The sequence below is a fragment of the Miniopterus schreibersii genome (genome assembly GCF_964146895.1).
Source record: "Miniopterus schreibersii genome assembly, chromosome: 4".
Taxonomy (NCBI): Eukaryota; Metazoa; Chordata; class Mammalia; order Chiroptera; family Miniopteridae; genus Miniopterus; species Miniopterus schreibersii.
This window is the reverse complement of record NC_138105.1, coordinates 20,123,916-20,147,958: the sequence shown is the minus strand read 5'-3', so window position 1 is coordinate 20,147,958 and position 24,043 is coordinate 20,123,916. Positions and strand designations below refer to the sequence as shown.

At 42.9% G+C, this 24,043-nt stretch overlaps 1 protein-coding gene across 6 annotated transcripts in view; it reads right to left on the bottom strand.

The window, feature by feature from the left end:
• GFRA3 (GDNF family receptor alpha 3) overlaps window positions 1-24,043 on the bottom strand; it is a 43,462-nt gene that overhangs the window by 6,770 nt on the left and 12,649 nt on the right. For 4 of the 6 annotated variants that reach the window (XM_081136557.1, XM_081136559.1, XM_081136556.1 and 1 more), the window contains 5 exons: window positions 20,199-20,261; window positions 18,816-18,914; window positions 18,137-18,270; window positions 17,657-17,768; window positions 16,800-17,468 (listed from right to left, as the gene is read on the bottom strand). In XM_081136557.1, coding sequence (XP_080992683.1) covers window positions 17,319-17,468; window positions 17,657-17,768; window positions 18,137-18,270; window positions 18,816-18,914; window positions 20,199-20,261 — 558 coding nt within the window. In that variant the 3' untranslated portion in view covers window positions 16,800-17,318. Of the gene's footprint in view, window positions 1-3,553; window positions 3,845-10,760; window positions 17,469-17,656; window positions 17,769-18,136; window positions 18,271-18,815; window positions 18,915-20,198; window positions 20,262-24,043 lie in introns of those variants that run through there. The other 2 variants (XM_081136560.1, XM_081136558.1) reach the window with 2 other exon arrangements.

Genomic DNA, 24,043 nt, shown 5'->3' with positions numbered 1-24,043 from the left:
ATAAGTGGGAAAAAAAATATATATATATATATATATATACACATATATTCCATTATATAGTTTATCTCATTTAATCCTGCTAAGAAGCCTTTGGGCAGGTAAGAAGAAACAGGATGAGAGAAGTTAAGTTACTCGCTCAGGCTCACATAAGCTAAGAAGTGGAGCTGGGATTTGAAACCTAGACTATCTGGTTGCAAAATCTCTGCTCTTAACCAGTAGATATATAGCCTGAGGGTCCATGAGCAGGCAATGGGACTCTGCCCTGTTTTCTCCTCCTGTTGGAGAAGGGGCAGTGGTAGACTCTGTTCCAGGCCTGACCACCTGGCTACGGAGAAGTGCATGCTGAGGAGATGGCAGTGAGGCCAGGTCCCAAATTGAACCTGAGGGAGAAAAGCAGAGAAGAAACAGTGATCTTGAAGGAAACACATCTCTCTCAGTCACCCCTATGGAGCTGTGGGCTCCTTAAGGGGGCTTACTGGGTCTTACCAAATCACTGCATAGTTCATATACATGGTAGATACGCAGTAAATGTTGGTTAATAAATTTTGCTGGAAGAGAGAGAGGTGAGCTTGCAGGTTTGTCCCCCATTAAGCCTCTGTGAATGCATCTTTAGGAGGCAAGGGATATGGATGATGTTAGGCAAACAGGAGAGGATAGTTTGGATACTTGGAAAGACCTGGTATTTCAAAGGGAAAAGGGGAGGCGAGAGGATTCCAGAAGTCTCAGGGGAAGTTCTGAAACAGAAGGGGTTAGGATGAGGAGTGGAAAGCAGGAAACAGGGAGTGTGATAAATTGTATTACTGTTTCCAGTTACTTGCTATCCGCCCTGGGGGAAGATCATACACCTCCACCTATTGCCATGTGACTTTCCCGTGGCCCCCATCCCACTGCCAGGCTTGGCCATGTGACTTGCTTTGGCCTCTGCATTGTAAGCTGAAGTGATGTAAACCACATCTGAGCAGAAGATTTAAGAACCATCGCCTGGTTCTGCTGTTGCTCTCCTTCCTCTGCCAGCCTGGAGCCCTGAACAAGTAGGACAGGTAGAGCAAAGACAAAGCCAACTCATGGAAGCCTGCAGCGGACATGTAACATGAGCAAGAAATACATTTTTGTTGTTGAAAGCCAGAGATTTAGGGATTGGTTGGTTGTTGCTGCAGCATAACCTAGCAAATTCTTATTAAAAATGCAATTGGTATCTGGAAGTGGAGTGCTGCGGGAACAAAAAAAAGTCTAATCTATGGTATTGGCTTTGGGACTGAGCAGTGGGTGGTGAACTTGGAAGAAAGATGATGTACTGAATGATCTTGTGCTTTGAGGGGAGAAGCTAAGAAGCGGAAGATAACTAGTATGTCTTCATTGCTATTGGCTGCATTTGGCAAGGAAGATATAAGCTCAGAGAAGAACTGGCCAGGGAAACAGAAAAGGGAGAAATCAGAAATTCCAGGACTTGAAGGATTAAGCATTGCAACTGCTTCTCATATTCAAATGGTAAAAGATAAAATCGAAACATGCTTAGAGTATTAAAGTCTATATTACAACTCAGCCTCGGAGCAAAGACCAAATCAAGTTTGTGGTTATCATGCCCTTTGTAGGGATCTCTCATTGATTATGATGGTGTCCAATAAAGCCTGCCAGTTAGACAAATGAGCTCAATGTACTGAATGATCTTGTGCTTTGAATAAGGTAGAATAAAGTAGTGGCTCTCCCACAGAAGCCTGATAAGGGCAAGGTACTGCTAATTCAGTCTAGAAAGAGATGCATGTTTTGAAAAGAGGTGACAGAAATCAAAGTATAAAAAGAAATTACGTTTTGAGAGAGATGAACTGCTAAGAGCCATCACTTTGGATTAAAAAAGACTCTTTGAGACTTAAACATTCCTCAGATAGGAAGCAAGCTGAGAATGCTGCCCAGCCCCCAAGGAGGTCAGAGTTTCCACGCCCTTTTCAGATGTTGCCAAAGAAAATACAGCAGGTCTTTGAATAATGTCATTTAGTTCTACGATGTTTCATTGTGACCTTGAAGAGGGGGAAAAATTGATTCCCCTCAGAGCAACTGTCTGTATGGAGTTTGCACATCTCCCTATGTCTGCGTGGGTTTTCTCTGGGTACTCCGGTTTCCTCCCCCATCCCAAATATGTGCATGTTAGCTTAAAGTCACAGTTTTCAAGAATTTATCGATGACATTAAGTGAGGACTTACTATAATGGAAAAGGAAGGATCTCCCAGAGAGCCGGAGAACAATAAATAGATCAACTCTCCCATGGAGCAAGAACATTCCCTGCTCCCGAGGAAGATGGCCCTGTGATACTTGCTAGCAGGACTTCAGAGCTGCTATGAATCAATGTCTGCTGCATGCCTCCCATTCCTCCCCTTTCTTACTGACAGTGTTTGTTCTGGTTTTCCTGTCCCTGTTCCATTACTGTATTTTGAGTATGTATGGGAGGAAGATGACTTGTTGTTTTAGTCCGTAAGTTTCTAGATCAAGAGGAGCCACACCCAGACCTAATACAGAAATAATCACGAGATCCTAGACTTGGAGCCTGATGTCATGTTTGGATAGAACTCCTGGGGCATGTTCCTTGGGAAGTGTATAGGTATATTTTGCTTGTGGAAGGGAGGAAAATGAATATTTTGACAAAGTGGTGGACTATAGAGGTTGTATTGTTTCCAGTTAATTTTGCCCTCACTGTAAGATTATATATCCTCACTTATTGCCATGTGATTTTCAATGTCTCCCTGCGGGAGGAGTATACTTCCCTTCCCCAGTGATGTCAGGCTTGTCCGCCATGCAATTTGCTTTGTCAGTGGAGTGTGAGAAGTATTTTGTGTAACACCTGAGTAGGAGATTTTAAAGCCATAACATGTTCCTGCCATTGTTCATTTCCCTCTGCTATAAGAAGGGAACATCCCATATAGAGCTATTCCTTCAGCGTGGATCCCAGAATGAAGGGGACACATGAAACAGCCAACATGGAACATGAACAAGAAGTAAACCTTTGTTTTGCAAGTTATTTGTTTTACAAGTAAACCTTTGTTACTACAGCATAGTCCAGTAAGAGCTGACTAATACAGAGAGTCAGAGGAAGCTCTTCTCTTTGGCTCTTCAGTGCCGTCTCTCTTTTACCATCTACTGCCTGGCTAATGGGTATCCTTTCTGTTAAAGCTGGACCAGTACACTGACTACCAGTCTCTGAATTTATGGATTGCATTGTATTTGGAGCCTGTTTATAAGGTAAGACCATTTTTCTCCATCTCCTCTCCATATCCTTCTGTTCCAGCAGCTCCCCAGGCTGGGCCTCAGTCTGGTTCAGATCTCTGCCAAGAGGCAGCTACATGTTGTCAGGTAAGAGAGCAGGAAGTAGGGAGATGAGAGGGCAATGTTGGGGGACCCAAAAGGATACTCCAGTCCCTCCCTCCACTTCTTACTGATGTCACCTGCAGAGCTTCATTATCATCCCTCTCAGGATCTACCACGTTGTTCACATGCTGAAGGATTAAAAAACAACTAAGAGCCATCTTCCCTAGCTTAATCCACTCTAGGATGGGGACCTCACCAAGGCTGCGGGCAGGGTGAACGGTCCAGTAGATTTCCAGGCAGACAGTTTGGTTCTTCATGCGCCGGTGGCACGTGCAGCTCATCAGAGAGCTGTTCCTGAGGTGCTGTGCTGCCTCCAAGCAGTCTGCAGAAACGGAAGGCACCTCTGCAGGTGATGGGGTGCTTATACTAGAAGTGCAGGAACTCAAGTGGTGGTGGTAAGCAGCATTGCAAGTGGGATCGGCCTGGCATTTCCTCCTGGCCTGGATACAGCTGTTCATAAGCCGGCCCTCTGTGGGGAGAGGGTCCCCTGTGGAGGGAGAGAGACCAAGTGAGGCTCACATAAGGTCAAAGTAGCTGCCTGGGAGTACCAAGTCCTCAGGTAAGGGGGGGATTCAGGTGAAGCCTTGATCAGGTAAGTCTTGGGGTAGCACAAAGGCCTTTAGGAATAAGTGTGGGGAGAAGGAAGCCCTGCAGGAGTGAACAGATCAGGCCCAACAAGAGGTGGGGGTCTGAAGAGACGCTGCTCAGCCTCCTGGGAGGGGAAGGGGGACATTTGTTTAAAGCTGACCTTGATGACCCTGCCAGGCATAGGGAGGAGGGCCCTGCGTAGAGCTATGCCCTGGGTAGGGCTAGCATCATAACCAGAGAGTTGAGAATGTGCATGGGCATGCTAAATGAGAGTTAGCAATAATTCTGAGTCACTTAAAATACCTTACAGTGGAAACTGGTTGGGGTTAGGGTGGGGAGCTTTTGCTGATTCTGTCACTCACTCAGGAATACCAAGGCTGGTCATAGCTCAACTCTGGAAGAAGACCCTGCATCCTAGGACTTAGGGTCCCTACCAAGGGATAGCAGAACATCATCATACCCCCAGTTTTTCAAGGCAAAACATGTAGGAGTCATTTTTAATTCTTCTTTCCTTCACATGCTATGTTCAATCTAACAAGTCCTGTCAACTCCACAGCATATCTGGAATCCGTCCACTTCTTTCCACAGCAATTACTGCCTCCTTTGCTCTAGTCTCCATTAACTCTTGTCTGAACTACTGCCAAGACTCCTGATTGGTCTCCCTGATTTCATCTTCCAAATTCATTCTCCCAAACCACTCACCTACCCTTTTTTGTTTTCCAGCTTTTTTGAGATATAATTGACACATAACATTGTGTGTTTTAGGTGTACCACGTGATGATTTGATACACATATATACTGTGAAATGATTACCACAATAAGATTAGTTAGCGTATCCTTCACCTCACACAATTACTATTTTATTGTTGTAGCCATTTTTTTTTAACATATGTCTTTATTGATTTCAGAGAGAGGAAGGGAGAGGGAGAGAGAGAGAAACATCAATGATGAGTCATTGATCGGCTGCCTCCTGCATGCCCCCTACTGGGGATCTAGCTCAAAACCCCAGCATTTGCCCTGACCGGGGATCAAATCTTGATCTCCTGGATCATAGGTCAATGCTCAACCACTGAGCCATGCCAGCCGGGCGCAGCCACATTTTTTAATGAAATTTTTTAATTGGAAAACTTTTACTGAAATAAAATTCATCCTACATAAAATTAACCACCTTAAAGGTTACAATTAAGTGGCATTTAGTACATTTAAGATTGTTGTAAACCATCACCTCCTTCTAATTTCAATCCATTTTTATCACCCACACCCATTAAACACATTTTACCTTCCTCCTAGTTTCAGCAACCACTAAACTGCTTTCTGTTTCTACAGATTTTCCTAGGTATTTTATGTAAATGGAATCATAAAATATTTAATCTTTTATATCCGGTTTCTTTCACCTCACATACTGTTTTTTGAGGTTCATTCACATTGTAGCATATATCAGTCATTCATTCTATTTTATGGATGAATAATATTTCATTGTATGGATATACAACATTTTGTTTATCCATACATCAGTTGACAGACGTTTGAGTTGTTTCCTTTTGGTTACTGTGAATAGTGCTGCTGTAAACATTCCTGTACAAATATTTGCTTGAATACTTGTGTTCAGTTCTTTTGGGTGTATACCTAGGAGTGGAATGCTGGGTCATATGGTAATTCTATATTTAACTTTTTGAGAAACTGCCAAATTATTTTCCATAGTGGCGGCACCATTTTACATTCCCACTAGGAATATACAAGGATTCCATTTTCCCTATATACTTGCCAACTCTTGTTTATTTTATTTTTTAAATAGCTATCCTGATGGGTATGAAGTGGTTTCTCATTGTGGTTTTCATTTGCATTTCCCTAATAACTAATAATGTTGAGCATATTTTCATTGTAGCCATTTGTATATCATGTTTGGTAATAAATTTTTTATTGAAGCATAACACACAGAAAAGTGCATGAATAAAAAATGTACAGTTTAATGAACTTCAAACTGAATACACCTGTGTAACCAGACCCCAGGTGAAGAACCAGAACATTACCAGCACCCCAGAAGCCCTCTGCCAGTCACCCGCCCCCCCAAGGAAACCAGCATCTTCATTTCTTTCCTTTTCTTTTTTTTTTAATAACTTTTAAAAAAAATCCTCACCAGAGGATATATTTTGTTTTTTTAAAAGTGATTTTAGAGAGAGGGAGAGGGAGAGAGAGAAAAGAGAGAGAAAAACATCAATCAGCTGCCTCCCACACACGCCCTGACCAGGGATCAAGCCCACAACCTGGGTACGTGCACTGACAGGGAATCAAACCCGAAACCCTTTGGTGCATGGAATAACTCTCCGACCAACTGAGGCACCGGGCCAGGGCTAACATCTTCATTTCTAACATTAGAGATTAATTTTGCCTGTTTTTCAGTCATATAGCGTGTGCTTTTGGTATCTTAGTTTCTGTAGCTCAATATGTTTATGAAATTCACCCACACTGTTAAGTATACTTGTAAATAGCTTATTTTCGTTGCTATATAGGATTCCATGTATGAATGTAACATAATTCTTTTAATTTATTTTATTATTATTATTTTTAAAATATATATATTTATTGATTTCAGAGAAAGGAAGGGAGAGGGGGAGAGAGTTGAAACATCAATAATGAGAGAGTCATTGATCAGCCGCCTCCTGCACATCCCCGACTGGGGATTGAGCCCGCCACCTGGGCATGTGCCCTGACTGGGAATCGAACCTCGATCCCCTGGATCTTAGGTTGATGCTCAACCTCTGAGCCATGCCCGGCCGGGCTTATTATTTTTTATTTTCACCCAAGGGTATTTTTTCCATTGCTTTTCAGAGAGAGTGGGAGAAAGAGAGATATCAATGTGAGAGAGACACATCGATTGGTTGCCTCCCAAACACGCCTCGACGGGGCCTGGATTGAGCCTGCAACCAAGGTACGTGTCTTTGGCCACAATCAAACCTGGGAGCCTTCAGTCCCAGGGCTGACGCTCTAACCACTGAGCAAAATCAGCCAGGGATTTATTTTATTTTATTTATGTTTTAATTTATCTTTATTATTGAAAGTGTAACAGATGCCCCTTTCTCCCCCCATTGACTCCCTCCACCCCACCCCCACCCCCAAATGCAACATAATTCTAATGCTGATTGGAATTACATAGGATCATCTCATTTCTCTGCTTAGACCCCTCCAACTGCTTCCATTGCACTTAGGTTAAGATCTAGTTTATGTACCCTGGTTTACAAAGCCTTGTAAGACCCCGTCCCTGCCCACTTCTTTAACCTCACCTCCTAGTTTTCTTTTCCCCTCCCACTTCCCTCCATCTACATTGACCTTTTTCTCTGGTTGCCATTGGACAAGACAAGCTTGTGTCCACCTTGGGGTTTTTGCCCTAGCCTTTCTTTCTGCTTGGAATGTTTTTGCCTCTGCTCTTCACATGGCTGTTCCCTTCTGGTCATTCAGTTTGCAGTTTATTTTATTTTAGTTCTGAAGATTTTCTATTGATTTTTAGAGAGAGAGGAAGGGAGAGGGAGAGAAAGAAACACTGATATGTGAGAGAAACATTGATTGGCTGCCCCCTACTGGGGAATGAGCCCACAACCCCGGGCATGTGCCCTGACTGGGAATTGAACCAGCAACCTTTTGGTACATGGGACGATGATCAACCAACTGAGCCACACTGGCCAGGGCCAGTTTGCACTTTAAATGTCATCTCAGAAAGGCCATTCCCAACCAATCAATGTAAAATAACCCCCTAGCTGCTCTAACACATTATTACTTCAATTATCTGCATAGCACTTGATTTCTGATTATCTCCCCATCTAGACTTCCAAGTTTATCTTATCACTACTCTGTCACCAGTGCCTATTCTTTATGAGCTCCTTCTAGTCAAGATAACCAGATAACAGAGACAGTCTGTGACCTACCTCTATAACTTCTCTGGGTCCCTTCCCTCTTATAATCAGAGTCCCAAAGTAGGAGGGGCCTCAGAGTTTAGTTAGTCCAACCTCCTCTTCCAACCACATAAAAAATCAATTAGATTCCTTATTAAAATGCAGATTTCTGAGCCCGATCCCAGAATTACTGATTCAGAATCTCTAGTGATGAAGCCTGGAAATCCAAATTTAAAAAAAAACTTTAATTCTCATCCTAAATTTTAATGATTTTTAGAGAGGAAGGGAGAGAGAGGGAGAAAATTCTATGTGAGAGAGAACCATCGACTGCTTGCTGCCTTATGAGCCCAACCAGGGATCAAAACCGCACCTAGGTATGTGCTGACTGGGAATAGAACCAGCAACCTTTTGGTGTACAGGATGACTTTTCAACCAAGTGAGCCACCTGGCCAGGGCGGGAATCCAAATTTTAGCAAGTTTCACTGGAGAGTAATATGCACCTTATAGTTTAAGAATCAGTGTTATATCCAGTGCATAAAGACAGGATTAGTATTACTGATTTTTCCTTTGGCTTCAACCCCCAATATTCCTCAGCATGACATTCTTAGTCTTTTAATTTAAATTTTCAGTATTTTGTTCATCATGGATTTTTTGGGATTAATTTTGATTTTTAAAAATATTGTATTGAAATATTCTTTATCTTTTTTAAAAATATATATCTTTATTGATTTCAGAGAGAGGAAAGGAGAGGGAGAGAGACATAGAAACATCAATGATGAGAGAGTCATTGATTGGCTGCTTCTTGCAAGCCCCCAACTGGGGATCGGCCCACAACCCAGGCATGTGCCCTGATCGGGAATTGAACCCCGATCGCCTGGATCCTAGGTCGACGCTCAACTGCTGAGCCACGCCCGGCTGGGCGAAATATTCTTTATCTTGACTACTGAGTTTCTGGGAACCCCCTTCACTCACCTCACCTTAGTCCCAGCCCTGCATAGGATTATTTAACCCATTTTCTGGACCTTAGTTTCACAAATGTAAGATGAAGGGATTGGGTTAAACCAGAGTTTCTCAATGGAGGGGATGAAGGAGAAAGAGGTTAGGCCCCTTTTAGGGATATATCAGAATTTTCAAAGGGAATGTGTAGTTCAAAAAAGTTTATTTTATAATTTTATATGTGGAAGATAAAAAAACAGCTCTTGAAATTTCAAAAAATATTTAAGAAAGGCACGAGATCTTAATTTTTGTCCAAAAAATGAGACATAAACTTAAGAAGTCTGAGAAATACTAAATGTTTAAGATGTTACTTCTGGTAGGTACCCAGTAAGTGTTTGCTGAAAGAAATGTAGCTGGTCCAAGTCTCATTGCTTTAACTGGACTAAATATTGAGTTGTAACAATTTTCAAAAGTAAACCTCTCTATGGGGAGGGAGCGGGAATGGGAAGAAAGGGGTCAAGGGGGGGGAGGGGGCCATCTGTAATACTTTCAAGAATAAATATAGCCCGGCCAGGCGTGGCTCAGAGGTTGAGCATCGACCTAGGATCCAGGAGATTACAGTTGGATTCCCGGTCAAGGCACATGCCCAGGTTGCAGGCTCCATCCCCAGTGGGGGTGTGAGCAGGAGGCAGCTGACCAATGACTCTCTCATCACTGATGTTTCTCTCTCTCTCCCTCTCCCTTCCTCGCTCTGAAATCAATAAAGACACATTAAAAATAAATAAATATAAATTTTAAAAAAATAAAATAAACCTCTCTAATTCCTTAGCTGATAGTTCACTAAATCTGAGCAGTGGTGGATTTAGGGGCATTGCAGCTCAACAGAAGGTGGCGGTAAGGTGTCCTGTGTTTACCCTGATCCTGACATGCAGCCGTACTGTCAGGGTTAGTTGAACTTCCTGGGCAGTCAAATCAAATTGGTGATGTCTTGCTGCCCTGATATACTGATGGAGTCAGTTCGGACAGACTAATCCTTTCCCTCCTTCCTTCTCTGTCTGTCTTGTGGCCAGGATTGCATTTCTCTAGTACTTACCTTGTGGACAGAGGTCACCAGTCCATGTGTGGTCCTTGTCTCACTGAGTATTCCCTCCACTTAGGCTCTGTGCAGGAACCCCACGATGAGATTCCAAGCACCCATCCCACTCCCAAAGGCCATGGGACCATTCCCTGAGATATTGGATCCCAGGCTGCCCTTCCTTAGGGCAATGGCATGGCTCTAAAACCAGGTCTTGAACTACATATTCCATAGAACACCTATTGTGTATCTATAATAGGGCAAGGCATTGTGCTGACAGATTGCAGGGAAAGGCCATCTTGCCCAAGAGCAACTTTCTCCTCTAATTAAAAGAGTAACAAAAAGTATATCCTTAAGGGGAGTAGGTTGGTGGTGAGCAATATTCTCAGCAATACAACAAATAATGATATTAGCATGTTCTGGCAGCAGTTTACAACCCTAACTTGTGAGAAGCCACTTCTTACAAAAACTTCTCTTCATCTGTACCTAGTGGCCACTTCCCCAGTCCTTACAGGGGATAGAAGAGATGATGCCCACGTGGAGCAAATGGAGTTCTCCCCACCTGCTAGGGATACTGTTGAGGAAGTTGCCTGGCTGCTGGTTCTGTGCCGGTGCAGATGCACCACAAAAGAGGAAGGGGAGAACCAGAGCTAGGAGATGCTTAGGTGTCCTGGCCATTGCATGCAACTCCATCTACAATAGTTAAGACACTTTATTGGCCATGGAACCCAGCCCCTTCCTGGCACCGGGCTCTAGTTCCCCAGGCTCGGAGGAACAGATACCCCAGACCAGGTGGCGGTGCGGTGTCAGAGTCCTCTCCGGGCAGTGCCGACGGGGCTCTGCCTACACACTCCCCTCCTCTCTCCTCCTTTAACACCCTGCCCGGAGCGAGTCGGGTAGGCACAGAGGACACTCACCAGCTCCGAGCAGCAGCAGTGGCGGCGGCAGCAGCAGCAGTGGCAGGACGACAGACAGCGCCAGTAGCGGGTTCGCAGGGCGCGCCATGGTGAGGTGCGCACGGTGGTGCTCGCCCGGGGCGCTCTGCCCGCGCCGGCGCCGCGCTCCCCTCACTCCGGGCTCCGGAGCTCTCGCCGCCGGGGGCCTCTTGCCGGCGCCTCCCACAGTTTCCTCCCGCCCCTCCCCGAGCGCAGGGCGCCAACTCTCCCACTAGGGTCCTGGGCGCCGCCCTCCAACTTCGAAGCTGGCAAACGCGTGGCTTCTTCTACTGGACGGAAAGCGCCGGGGTGGGGGCGCAGGAGGGCTAGTGCCCTGGGAGCGAGAGGGGCGTGAACGACCATGCTCCACCTGAGCCCGCCCACCTGCGGTCGGCTCCTGGCTGAGATATTGGAGAAGCTACCGCTGGAGACCCACCATCTGGGGGGCGGGGGGTTTCCAATGTCTTTCCAAAAAGCACTCTTTCTCACCCCCACCCCACTACCACCAAGGAACAACCATCACAAATGAAATCTTGTAACAAAACTTGAACAAACCAGCACCAGGGCACTTGCATTTCCAGTATATTTTTTCTTAAAATTTGCACATCTATGATTTCATTTTTCTCTCGTATCTTCAAGGGTAAGATTCGGTCATTGTCTTTAACCCCAAGATCCTGCAAAGATGGGTCCCCGACAGCTGGAAGCAGATCTGGTGCCAGATCCCAGGACCTTCGCCAGACTAGACTCCTTCAGCCCCTTTAGCTGTTAAACCTCTTAGAGTAAGTAGCAGAGACAAGATCGCTGAGGATGGTGGCTGGAGAGAACATTTAGGAGCCTCACCACTTTCAGATGACGTTTCAGAGAGCAAGCTACTCTCCCAAGATTAAACAGCTAGGTAGAAACACAGCTGTGTCCAGAGCCCAGGATTTCTATCCATAAAGGCAACGTACTTATTGGCCTAGGGCCGATTCTCACCTGCTCGCAAGGTAAATATAGAGGCAGAAGGACCAACTAAGCAGTGCTTAGAAAAAGAGAAAAAGAGGGTGATGAAAGGAAGTAGAGGGTTTCATACGCTAACCCTCCAACCAAGCCCTCTCCTTACTTCCATAGCCGGCCTGGCAGAGGGCCAGGAGGGAGGGTATTGAGAAGTGCAATATAAACCTCTGAGATTTATTGGCTGCTGCTTCTGAATATGGCCATCCTGCTGTGGCCTCTGGGGGGCTTTTGCCAATGTAATCAGCCCAGAAAGAGAGTCATTCCAGCCAGGGGTGTAAATCACCCTTCACAAAGCTAGGAGAGAGACATGTGGCCCTAGATAAGGAAAGAGACTGATGAGGCCTCTTGTGCCCTTTCCTCTCTTCTCCTGCCCAGGGGGAGCTGGTTCCTGAGCTGTAATGCACTTTAAGTGGAGTTTGTGCTTCTTTTTAATCTACATCTGCCCTGCCAGTTTTACAGGGAACTGTGAAAGTGAACATCTGGCTACTCAGCTTTTGCACAAGGCCTGTTTTCCCTCAGCTCCACCCTACATTGAATGTATCTTTCCCAAGCCCTCCCCTCCGGTAAGGTTAGAAAACCTATAGCTGGGGAGCTTATTATAGCCCCCCTTTTCCACCCCACTCTGGTAACAATCTCTGAACAGAATTCACAAAGCCAAAGGTAACAATTTCAGGTGTTTGGGAAAAGGCTGACACCTACAAATTAACAAAGATGTGGTGTGGTCAAGGGGTGTCACCTCTGCTGTCCCTCTTCTTCAGCAGCAAAGCCAAAACAAGTTTGGGGTAGGTTGGGAAAAGGCATTTGCCCAGTGCCTACTGAAAGTGTCTACTAAATGCTATCCTCAAGGAACAGACAGGAAGGCAGCAACAAGGTCAAACTGATGGGCTAAGAGCAATACCCAGTTCTACCTCTAAGAGGCCAGGCTTTTTGTGAGAGTAAATGAGATGCCTGGAGCATGGGGGTGGAGAGCTTGACATCATTGGACCTTTAATGATGACTGATAATCAAAGCTAGGAAAGGGTTGAGGAAGCCTCTACAAATAAATATGACTCCAAGACTAATATTAACCGCTCTTCCAGCATACCCTCTCCCCAACAAACATGTCCTCTATGACTGCCAACACCTGCTAGATAAGGAGCATTGCCGCTGGGAATCTTGTGGATAGTGATAAATGAGCCAGTCCTTTCTACAAAGATGATGTTACTCAGCCATCATTCAATTCAATAATGTCTTTTGAGGCTGATTATGGGTCCAGCTTTGTGCCAGGTGCAAAAATGATTCAGACACAAACCCTGTCCTGGGAGAAACTGCAACCCACTGATTGGGACTCCAAGGTCCAAAGACCCCGTATCTTACTCCACTTTTTTTTTTTTTTTTTTTAAATCCTCACCAGTGGATATTTTTTCCATTGCTTTTCAGAGAGTAGAAACGGGGGAGGGGAGGAGAAATAGCAATGTGAAAGAGACACATCAATTGGTTGCTTCCTGCATGGGATAGAGCCTGCAACCAAGGTATGTGCCTGTGGCCAAAATCAAACCTGGGACCTTTCAGTCTGCAGGCTGACGCTCTAACCACTCAACCAAACCAGCCAGGGCTTTTACTCCACTTTCACTTGTAATATTGGTTCGGCTTTCTATCAAGTCCTCTCTCACTGATAAGCTTTAATTCCCGCTGCTACCCTAACCCAGGATATTAGCAATATAGTGAATAATAGTTAAGAGCACAAGCTTTACAGACTGCCTGGGTTCAAATGACATTTCCAACACATGCTGGGTGACTTGAGCATGTCACCTGATTTTTCTGTGCTTTAGTTTCTTCACCTGTAAAATTAGTAATAGTATCTACTTCGTATGTATAACAGTTGTGAGGATTAAATAGTATATATAGAGTAAAGGGTTTAGCATCATGCCTGACACATAGCAAGCACTGAATAAAGTGATATCATCCCAAGTGGCATGCCGGAATTATCTGTGAACTTGATCAGCCTCCACCATCTGACTTGCTACTTTGGAGCTAGAGACTACATATAGTTCTTCCTTTTGCCAAATATACTAGTAAGCCAGGGAAGGGAACAAAAAGAATCATTTTCTATCTTGTCAGTTTTTTGAGGGCCGGGACTGTGTCATATTTGAATATCTGTGGTACTCAGAATTGACAACCCCAGATGTATATGTTTAAAGAAACTGGTGTTTCATTAATACTTGCCTGAAAGAGAATCCTATAAGCTTCCCATTTTATACTCCAGAGAAGGAAAGAGAAATGCTCCTTACTTTTTAAAAAATTTTTAAAATATGTTTTTACTGATTTCAGAGAAAGGGAGATGAAAACATCGATTGGCTGCCTCCTGTACGCCCCCTACTGGGGATAAAGCCCATAACCCAGGCATGTGCCCTGACAGGGAATTGAACCGGCTACCTCAGTGCATAAGTCGAAGCTCAACCAGAGCCACACCAGCCCGGCTGCTCCTCTCTTCTTTATGGCAGAGCTCAGCCAGGTCCTAGGTTGAGGCTGACAACCAGAAGCAGATTTTAGGCCAAAAAGTTTCCATGCTTTCTTACTTGACTTCATGATGAATGAATACTAGTTGTGCAAGGATACCAGTGCAGAGCTAATCCCCAAATAGCCTTGTGCTGAGGTCTGTGGGCTGGGGTCTCAGTGCCTACTCTTAGCCTCATCTTCAAAGCCCAAACAACCCTTATGGCCCTGACTTCTCAAGAACCTACAATTAAGGCTTATATATTTAACACACGATACAATACCAGCTCTAGAAAGGCACATTGTTCTTTGATGAGGATTTGGTAACAGCAAAGTCCATTAAGGGTACAGACTCTGGAACCATACTGAGTTCAAATCCCAACTCCACCATTCACTAGCTGTGTGACCTTAAAATAAGTTAATTTCTTTATTTCTAAAATGTGCATAATAATCAGTACCTGCCTCACAGAAATATTGTGAAAATTAAATTAGTTTATATATACACAAGTTCATAAAAAAATCTTGCATGCAATAAGTACCTGAAATGTGTTAGCTACTATTATTGTTCCTGAAAAGAACATGAATCAAATCACATGGTACCTATAGAGTAGGAGAATGTTACAAAAAATTATATGGAGCCCTGGCTGGTGTGGCTCAGTTGGTTGGGTGTTTTCCCATGCACTGAAAGGTCACTGGCTCAATTCCCAGTCAGGGCACATGCCTGGGTTGTGGGTTCGATCCCCAGTTGGGTCTCATGGAGGGGGCAGCAGATTCATATTTCATTCTCATGTGGATGTTTCTCTCTCTCACTCTCCCTCTCTAAAAATCAACAAAATAACTAAATACATAAAAATTAAAAACTATGTGGGAAAATGTTGCCTTCTAGGCAAACATAACTCTTCACAAAATAGATAACTAATTAAGCCCTGGTTTTTTGTTTTGCAACTCAAGATTTCCAGTTAAGATTACGAAAATGTGAACACATGTGTACCGGTCTCTTTGCAGGTGGGGGCTTGGTTCTATCTTTCTGGGGAGAATTATCAGGAAATGACCCACTAGGATAGGTAATGAGTCAGGGGCCCCTCCTCACAATTGAAAGTGGAAGTGCTTCAAGCAGTTTCCTCCTTGGGCTACTAAAAGTTCTTGCTTGGTGGGCTTAAGAGTGTGGGGGTGGGGCAGCAGGTTTTTTTCCCTCCTTTCCCCTTCAGGTCATCTAGCTGTGAGCTCAAGGGCTCAGGGAGACCAGGGATGTATTTTCCCTCTGGCCAGATAGGCATTTGCTAGGAGTGGAAGCTGCAGGCTCCAGTGGCTGGCTTAGAGAATACAGCAGTGCCCTCTGCTGTGAGGCATGCACGGCACACTCCAGGAGAACACTTGCAAAACCTTGCAAAAATCAGTCCAGTCCTTCCTTCCACCCGCTTACTTTTAAAAAAAGTTTCCCTGCTCCAGAGCCTGGGAGCCTATCTCAGCCTAGGCTTCAGAGACCTTTGTGCTTTTTTAGTCCTGGGCTAGCACTACTACTAGGTTAATGCAGGAAAGTGACAATGTTTATAGTCAATTCCACTGCCACCCCAGGCCAAATAGGGCTGTATCTCATTAAGTAGACAAAAACGTCAGGTCTGGGGTTAGATTCTTGGTCAAGGGTATGTACCTGTTGAGGCAACCAATGGATGTGTCTCTCTCACATCAATGTCTGTCTGTTTGTCCCTCCCTCCCTTCCACTCTATCTAAAAGCAATGAAAAAATATCCTCAGGTGAGGATTAAAAAAAAAAAAGAAAAGAATGAAGAATGCAGTTAAAAGGTCTTCTTTGCCCTGGCTGGGTAGCTCAGTTGGTGAGAGCATTGTCCCAATGTGTCAAGGTTGTGGATTTCCTTGGTCAGGGTACATACGAGAATCAACCAATGAATGCATAAAAAAGTGGAACAACAAATCGATGTTTCTCTCTGAAATCAATAAAATAAAAGGTCTTCTTTAAGTCTAACTGATCTTGCTTGGTACTTTATTTTCTCTTATTCCACAAATGAAAGAAATATAGCGCAAATCTCTACTTTCAGCCACCTTAAAACTAAACTTTATTTGTGAGCTGTGGAGTGGAGAGTTTGGGAAATGGAAAAAGTCAAAACTCCATTGAGGCTGTACACAAGGAACCTTTAGAGCCAAAATGAACCTATCACTTGCTGTAGAGAATGCCACTCATCTGGTTTTCTGAGCCTAGATACCAGAGGGCCGAGTCTGGGACACACTTTCATTAACTCATACCATGGAAAGGTCTTTAGGAAAGGAAAGCCTACAATATTGCTTAAGAATGCACTTTAAAAGGTTATTAATTCCACAGCAGTGGATTTCAACTCTTGGCGTGCATCAGAATCACCTACAAGGGAGATTTTTAAAATTCAGATTTCTAGGACCTAACCTCAGAGGTTCTGATTTAGTAGGCAGGTCTGGAGTGGGGCCTGTAATTTTGTATTTCAAACAAGTTCAGATGATACTGATGGTCCAGGGTCCAAACTTTGAGAACCACTAGTCAATCTAGAGAAAAGCACTCTGGTCTAAGCTCTGAATTAGGGATGGTTATACCTTTATGTCTGAAGGAGTCTAATTTGGTGATCGCTTCCTCATATAAATCTTCTAGGAGCAGATTAAGTTCACAATCATATCTCTCATTCTACAATGTTTATTTTTCCATCTAAGAAAAAGAGAAGAGAGGGAAACAAAGAAGGAAAATACAGAGAAAGAAGGTGGGCAACTCCTTTGCACAGCCAGAAGCTCAGAGGGAGAAAGAACTGGCTGGCTTGTGAGAAGAGACAATTAGAAAGAGAATGCAAACACTCTCTGAAGCAACACACATGGCAGTACAACCCAAGGCTACACCTCATAGAGCCAGCTCCAGGACTTCACCATCAGCCAGCAGCTCTACTGAAATCTAACCAATGCCCAGGCCTAGTATTGCATCAGTTTGGCAGCCTGTTGTTTGCAGTTTAGCCACATAGAAGATATGGCCTCTTTCTGCCCAGGGTTTCTACAGTGTCTTTTGGTGATTCCTAGGCAGCCAGCAGCTGATCTATTATCATGGGTTCACATCCTTCACCAGTAAGGCAATCTGCTCCTGCAGTTGCCGCTCCCCTTCCCATGCTTTGCTCTGGCTTCGACACCTCAGCAGCTCCGCCTTATGGTCCTGGTGATGCATAGGGCAATAGCTCTGCGGTTCGCACAGCACCTGAAAGGTCAGGGACAGAGTAAAGGATCCTCTAGGTTCCTGAACTGTGCCTACCCAGCATAATAGAGAGGTTGCTAAGGACTAAAGAGCAGCAGTTTCTTCTCAGAGGGCCTTGCAGGCCCTGGGAGTTGCATGCTAAAGTTGGCTTCCCCAAGTCTGGGCTTGCTCCCCCATTGCCCACCCTTTACCATATATTCTGGAAAGAAGTCTCTGTAGCCCCCTTTGAGGATATACAGCTCTGGGTAGTACAATGCAGGATACTGGTTCAGGGCCCTGTCCTCTTCTCTCAGAGAGCGGCACCTTTATAGAAAACCCAGAGATAGGTGGGGTGAAAAGAAACAAGGTCAGGATTCCATGGGCCACTCAATGGGGAAGGGGAGAGAGAATAGACTATTGCTAACCCCATAAGGACTTCCAGATCTCATTATTTTTGCAAAATAAGGTCTAAGTAGCACCATTCTTTCTTTTCTTCACTGATGCCTAACTAATTCCCAATCCATTTTCCTTTAGAGCTCCAAACTTTTGAATTGTAGAAACCCCCTTCTTACACCTCCCTACCATTCTTTGAACTGTACAGAGCATTCACTCATTCAGTCTGCGAAGGTTCCCTGTGAGTCCCAACTCAAGCTCAATTTCCATTCCCTGCCCTACCCCTTATAGACACTCACATTCGAGGGCCCCTCTCTGAGGAGAATTCACAGTGGAACACAATGATTATTCTTTTCTGGGTATCCAAAGGGACAATAGGCGTCTTCAGAAAGAAGTTATACAGTTCTTCCTGACTGTACAAGTTTAAGGCTCCCTGTAGAAAAATTTTAGTAAGTATTTCTTCAAGGGCCCATGGAGAGTGCCAACACTTAGAAATACTTGGGATACCATACCACCTTGGGAAATTTGGGCCAGGAAGGCTAGACTATAAACACTTTCAAAGAGACCTAATCGTATTTCTGTGTCTACCCCCAGGGCCTGGCATAGAGCTTGGTATGTAGTAGTTGCTCAATAAATGCTCATAGAACTAAAGTGCCTGCAGTGTAGGATCATTGTGAGGCATGTCTATGCGCAGTAAATGTTTGTAAAGTGATTCTCATTCCTTGGATTAATGCTTTCATTTCCATATAAGAGTCCTTGGCTCCTACATAAAAGAAAGAGATTGGTCTAGGAGGGAAGGGGAAAGTAAATTGCTCAAGGTATACAGAATTAGAATAGTAATGAAGACTTAGAGCTTTGATGTCCTCCACATGTATATCTGCCCTGGTTCTAGAGTTCACAGGACCCTTTGTCCACAGACTCTTCTTAAAAAGAGCTGTCTCCAACCTTTCCCCTGCTAATGTCCCCATGTAACCTCACCTGGATGTGTCCTCCCAGGTACTCATATGGATAACGGCAATCGATGATATAAAACTTCTCAATCAGACCCTGGAATTTCCCCAACAGTAAGGCAGCCACCTGCACAGAAATTATGACTGAATACCCTGCTCACTGTCCCTCTGAAGGAGAAAAGAGCCAGTCACACAGATTCTGATTTACACTCCCTTTAGTCACCCAGGATTCCACTGTATGCCCAGCCTCCAAAGTCCCCCTATTTTGAAATGTGGCAATGGTTCAGCCCCACCCCACATAAGAGGATGGAATAGGAAGTGGCCACTTTAGAGAACCAAAATAGCTGATATTGCCAGGATACCAGGGAAAACCATACTGAAGCTACTCATCTTAAGGCAGGGAATCAGTCTCTCAGAAAACACACAAAGACTTCTGCAGAGGCACAGGTAGCAGCTGGAGATCCAGATTTGCAAAAAGAGATGGGAAATGGTACCCCACCCTCCAATATAAAGGAAGAAAGCAAGTCTTATAGAGAAGAATATAGAAGAAAAAGTTTGACACCCAGAGGAGGGCACTTAAGTTGTAGGAGTATAAATTGGTTCAACCTTTCTAGAGGGAACTTTGTAAATACATATAAAAATAAATGTAATTACACTTCGACTCAGCAATTTCTTTTCTAACATCTTAAGTAAACAGAAAAGTACACAAAATGTGACACAATAATATTCATCTTAGCACTGTTTTAGGTTTCCAAATAAATATTCAATAATAGGGGTTTGGTTAAATAAATTACATGTCCGTATAAGAGAATATTATAGAGCCATTAAAAGGGCAACAGAGCAAATCTTTTTTGATATAGAAAGATGTTTACAATGTCTTACTAAGCTAATTATAACACTACATGTTCATCATAATCCTATTTTTATAAAGCATATGCCAGAGTAAAATTTGGAAGGCCATAGGAAAATATTACTAGTAGTTGTCTCTGGTGGCAAGATTATGAGTAGAGTGACCAAATTATTATTGCACAAACTGGGACACTTTTTAGAGTGAAAGAACAGTGTTAATAATCACCCTGTACTAGTAGGCATAAATGAAATTATAACATGTAAACCAGGATGTAAGGTCACTCAAATTTTTCCTTTTGGGTGTTTTTTTCTTCTTTAATTTTCCTTTCTTTCCTTCCCTCCTTTTTTGCCTTCTTCCTTTCATAAAAATTATATATCATTTGTTTAATTAAGGTGACAGAAGAAGGGGATAAAAGTAAGTCCTTTAATACAGCTTCAGTTGCATAAGGAATCTGTTAGTGAACACGGTGAAAGAAATACAATTGGAAGTGGGGATTTTAGGGACAGAACACACCAGATGGTAGCTTATGTAACCAGTTACCATCTCCAGAAATCTGCTTACTGTTTCTGGGTTGATGTACTTCAGATCTTGGTGTCTCCCTGACACGGTTGGCAGCGCACATACCTAGAAATACCAAAGAGCTAAAATAACAGCAAGATTTCTATACACAAATTTGAGATCAAACACCCATATGTTGTCCTTTTTCCAAATGACCTTTAAACCTCCCGATGCCAGATGCCTTAAAAAAAAATACAAAACACAATGGTCTCTATAATGTGCATTCCATTTCTAAAAACGACAGCAGTTCTATATCTAAGAACTGATTCTAAGAAACTAATTAAGAATGTGTATAAAGTATTAGATTTAGCTACAACTATGTTCATCTTGGTATATACTTCACAAGCAAAAATTATACAATATTCTAGAAGAAGAGATTTATCAAGAAATTATGGGTTGCCAAAAAAATAAAATACTGTGCATTTAAAAATGATAAAATGATGAAGCAGAACTCTTTATTAACATGCAAAAATGTTCCTGATTTAATAAATGAGGAAAAAGAACCCCAACAGATCACAAAACAGTATAAACAGTTTTTGTGGAAAACCAAAAAATGTATGTGTGTATGTACATGTGTGTTTGTGAAAACACATAGAAAAAAGTCTGGAGGGATATACACCAAGATGTTAAAAGCACTCACACTCTGACTGATAAGATTTGGGGTAGACCACTGTTTCCTTGCTGATTTTCTGTCTGGAAGATCTATCTATTGATGTCAATGTGGTATTAAAATCCCCTACTATGACTGTACTACTGTCAATCTCTCCCTTTATGTCCAACAAGATTTGCTTTACAGCCCAGCTGGGCCTGGCTCAGCGGTTGAGCATTGACCTAGGATCAGGAGGTCACGGTCCGATTCCTGGTCAGGGCATATGCCCAGGTTGCAGGTTCGATCCCTGGTGGGGGGCATGCAGGAGGCAGCTGATCAATGACTCTCTCTCATCATTGATGTTTCTCTCTCTCTCCCACTCCCTTCCTCTCTCTGAAATCAATAGACATATTTTAAAAAAAGAAAAAGATTTGCTTTACATATTTAGGTGCTCCTATATTGGATACATAAATGTTTACAAGGATTATATCCTCTTGTTGGATTGCTCCCTTTATCATTATGTAGTGTTCTTTGTCTCTTAGTATAACTTTGTTTTATAGTCTATTTTGTAAGATATAAATATTGCTACCCCAGCTTTTTTTTTCCATTTCCATTTGCATGAAATATCTTTTTCCATCCTTTTAGAGTATTATGCTAAGTGAAATAAGCCAGTCTAGAGAAAGACAAGTACCATATGATTTCACTTATATGTGGAACCTAATGAAAAACACAAACTAACAAACAAAATAGAAACAGACTCAGATACAGGGAACAGACTGACAGCTGTCAGAGGGAAGGGGAGGGGGCGCTGGGTGAAAAGGTGAAGGGATTAAACAAAAAACAAATAAAAAATTTAAAAACCTCATAGACACAGACAATACTATGGTGATTACCAGACAGAAAAGAGGTTGAGGGGATGCAGAAGAGGGTAAAGTGGGGATAAATGGTGATGGAAGGGGAATTGACTTGGGGTGGTGAACATACAATATAATATACAGTTACTGTATTATAGAATTGTATACCTGAAACCTATATAATTTTAACCAATGTCACCCCAATAAATTCAATAAAAAAATTAAAAAAGAAAAAGAAGCCGCCCTAGCCAGTTTGGCTCAGTGATTAGAGCATAGGCCTGGGAACTGAAGAGTCCAGGGTTCGATTCCAGCCAAGGGCATGTACCTTGGTTGCAAGCTTGCTCCCTGGCCGTGGTTGGGGTGCATGTGGGAGGCAACCATTCAATGTGTCTCTCTCACATCAATGTTTCTCCCTCTCTCTCTCCCCCTCCCACGCTCTCTGAAAAACAATGGAAAGAATATCCTTGGGTAAGGATTAAAACAAAACAAAACAACAAAAACAAAAAAGAAAAGGAAAAAGAACCCTGGCCGACGTGGCTCAGTGGTTGAGCATCGATTCCCAGTCAGGGCACATGCCCAGATTTCGGGCTCAATTCCCAGTAGGGGGCGTGCAGGAGGCAGCTGATCAATGACTTTCTCTCATCATTGATGTTTCTATCTTTCCCTCTCCCTTCCTCTTTCTGAAATCAATAAAAATGTATTTTTTTAAAAAAAATTAAGCCCGACCGGGTGTGGCTCAGCGGTTAAGCGTCGGCCTAGGATCCAGGAGATCGGGGTTCGATTCCCGGTCAGGGCACATGCCCGGTTGTGGGCTTGATCAATGACTCTCCTCATTGATGTTTCTGTCTCTCTCTCTCCCTCTCCTTTCCTCTCTTTGAAATCAATAAAGATGTATTAAAAAAAAAATTAAAAAAAAGAAAACGAAAAAGTTATAAAAACCAAGACTAATTTAGTAACTAAAAAAGGGCAAAAAAACCTTTAATATTTCTTTTTTTTTTTAAATCCTCACCTGAGGATATTTCAGAGTTGCTTTTCAGAGAGAATGAGAGAGAAGCATCAATGTGAGAGAGACACGTGATTGGTTGCCTCCTGCATGTGCCCTGACTGGGGATAAAGTCTCCAACCGAGGTACATTCCCTTGGCCGGAATGGAACCTGGGACCCTTCAGTCCGCAGGCCAACACTCTAACCATTGAGCAAAACCAGCTAGGGCAAAAAACTTTAATATTTCTAACCAATGTCATTAGCAGACTATGATTTTCAGATGTGAGTTCATTCTTTGTATCAACAGAATTCACTAGTGCCCTGGCAGGATCGCTAAGCTTAACCAAGGTTGCAGGTTCATCCTCAGTCAGGGCACGTGCAAGAAGCAATCAGTGAATGCATAAATAAGCGGAGCAACAAATTGATGTTTTTCTCTCGCTTGCTCCTCCTTCCTTTTTCTCTCTAAAATTAATAAATAAATAAATAATAGTTTAAAGAGAGTAATCTGCTCAGAGCCTAACAAATTTCCTGTACCATGGCTTTTCTTAGGGGAAAACAAAAACAAAAAATGACAAAATTAGAACAAAACAAAAATAAGAACAAAATCTGAGCAACTAATTTGCTACATAGAGATAAATATGGGAAAAAAAAATGCCTCTAAGATTTTAAAAAATGTTTTGACATTTTTCTGTTTGGGATTTCTAAAGATCAATTAGTTCTTTGGTTGATTGGTAGCCTTGACTTTTGTATTGGGTAAAACAATACAGTACATGATACCTACATCACCTATTATAATATGACAGTAAAGTATTCCCACATTCAGAAGCTTAAAATTTACAGAAAATAAATTAACCTTCCATTTCATATGAACATAAAAATTTGTTAATTTGTACATTTTTCCAAAACTGTAACACATGTAACTAATTAGTTGTTCTATTTCTAATGTTTATATTCAATAAAAGAAAGGAAGATGGTGATTTAGAGTAGCCTACAAGCCTGGCCGGCATGCCTCAGCGGATGAGCATCGACCTAGGGTCTAAGAGATTGAGGTTTGATTCCCGGTCAGGGCACATGCCTGGGTTGCAGGTTCCACCCCCAGTAGGGGGTGTGCAGTCAATGACTCTCTCATCATTCATGTGTCTATCTCTCTCTCTCCCTCTCCTTTCCTCTCTCTGAAATCAATAAAGATATATTTATAAAAAAAAGAGTAGCCTACATGACAAAAATGGAAATGTTTCATTAAGCTAAAGAAGTGGTAATAAAAGGGATAGCCTTCAAATGTCCCTTTTCATCTACTGAGATTAGTTTTGTGTGGCTAATGGAATAATGTTTGCTAGTAAACAATAACAACAACAAAAACAAGAACACAGATTCAAAGGGAGATCTTCTTAATAACTTGGTAGTTAAACAACTGAAAATGTT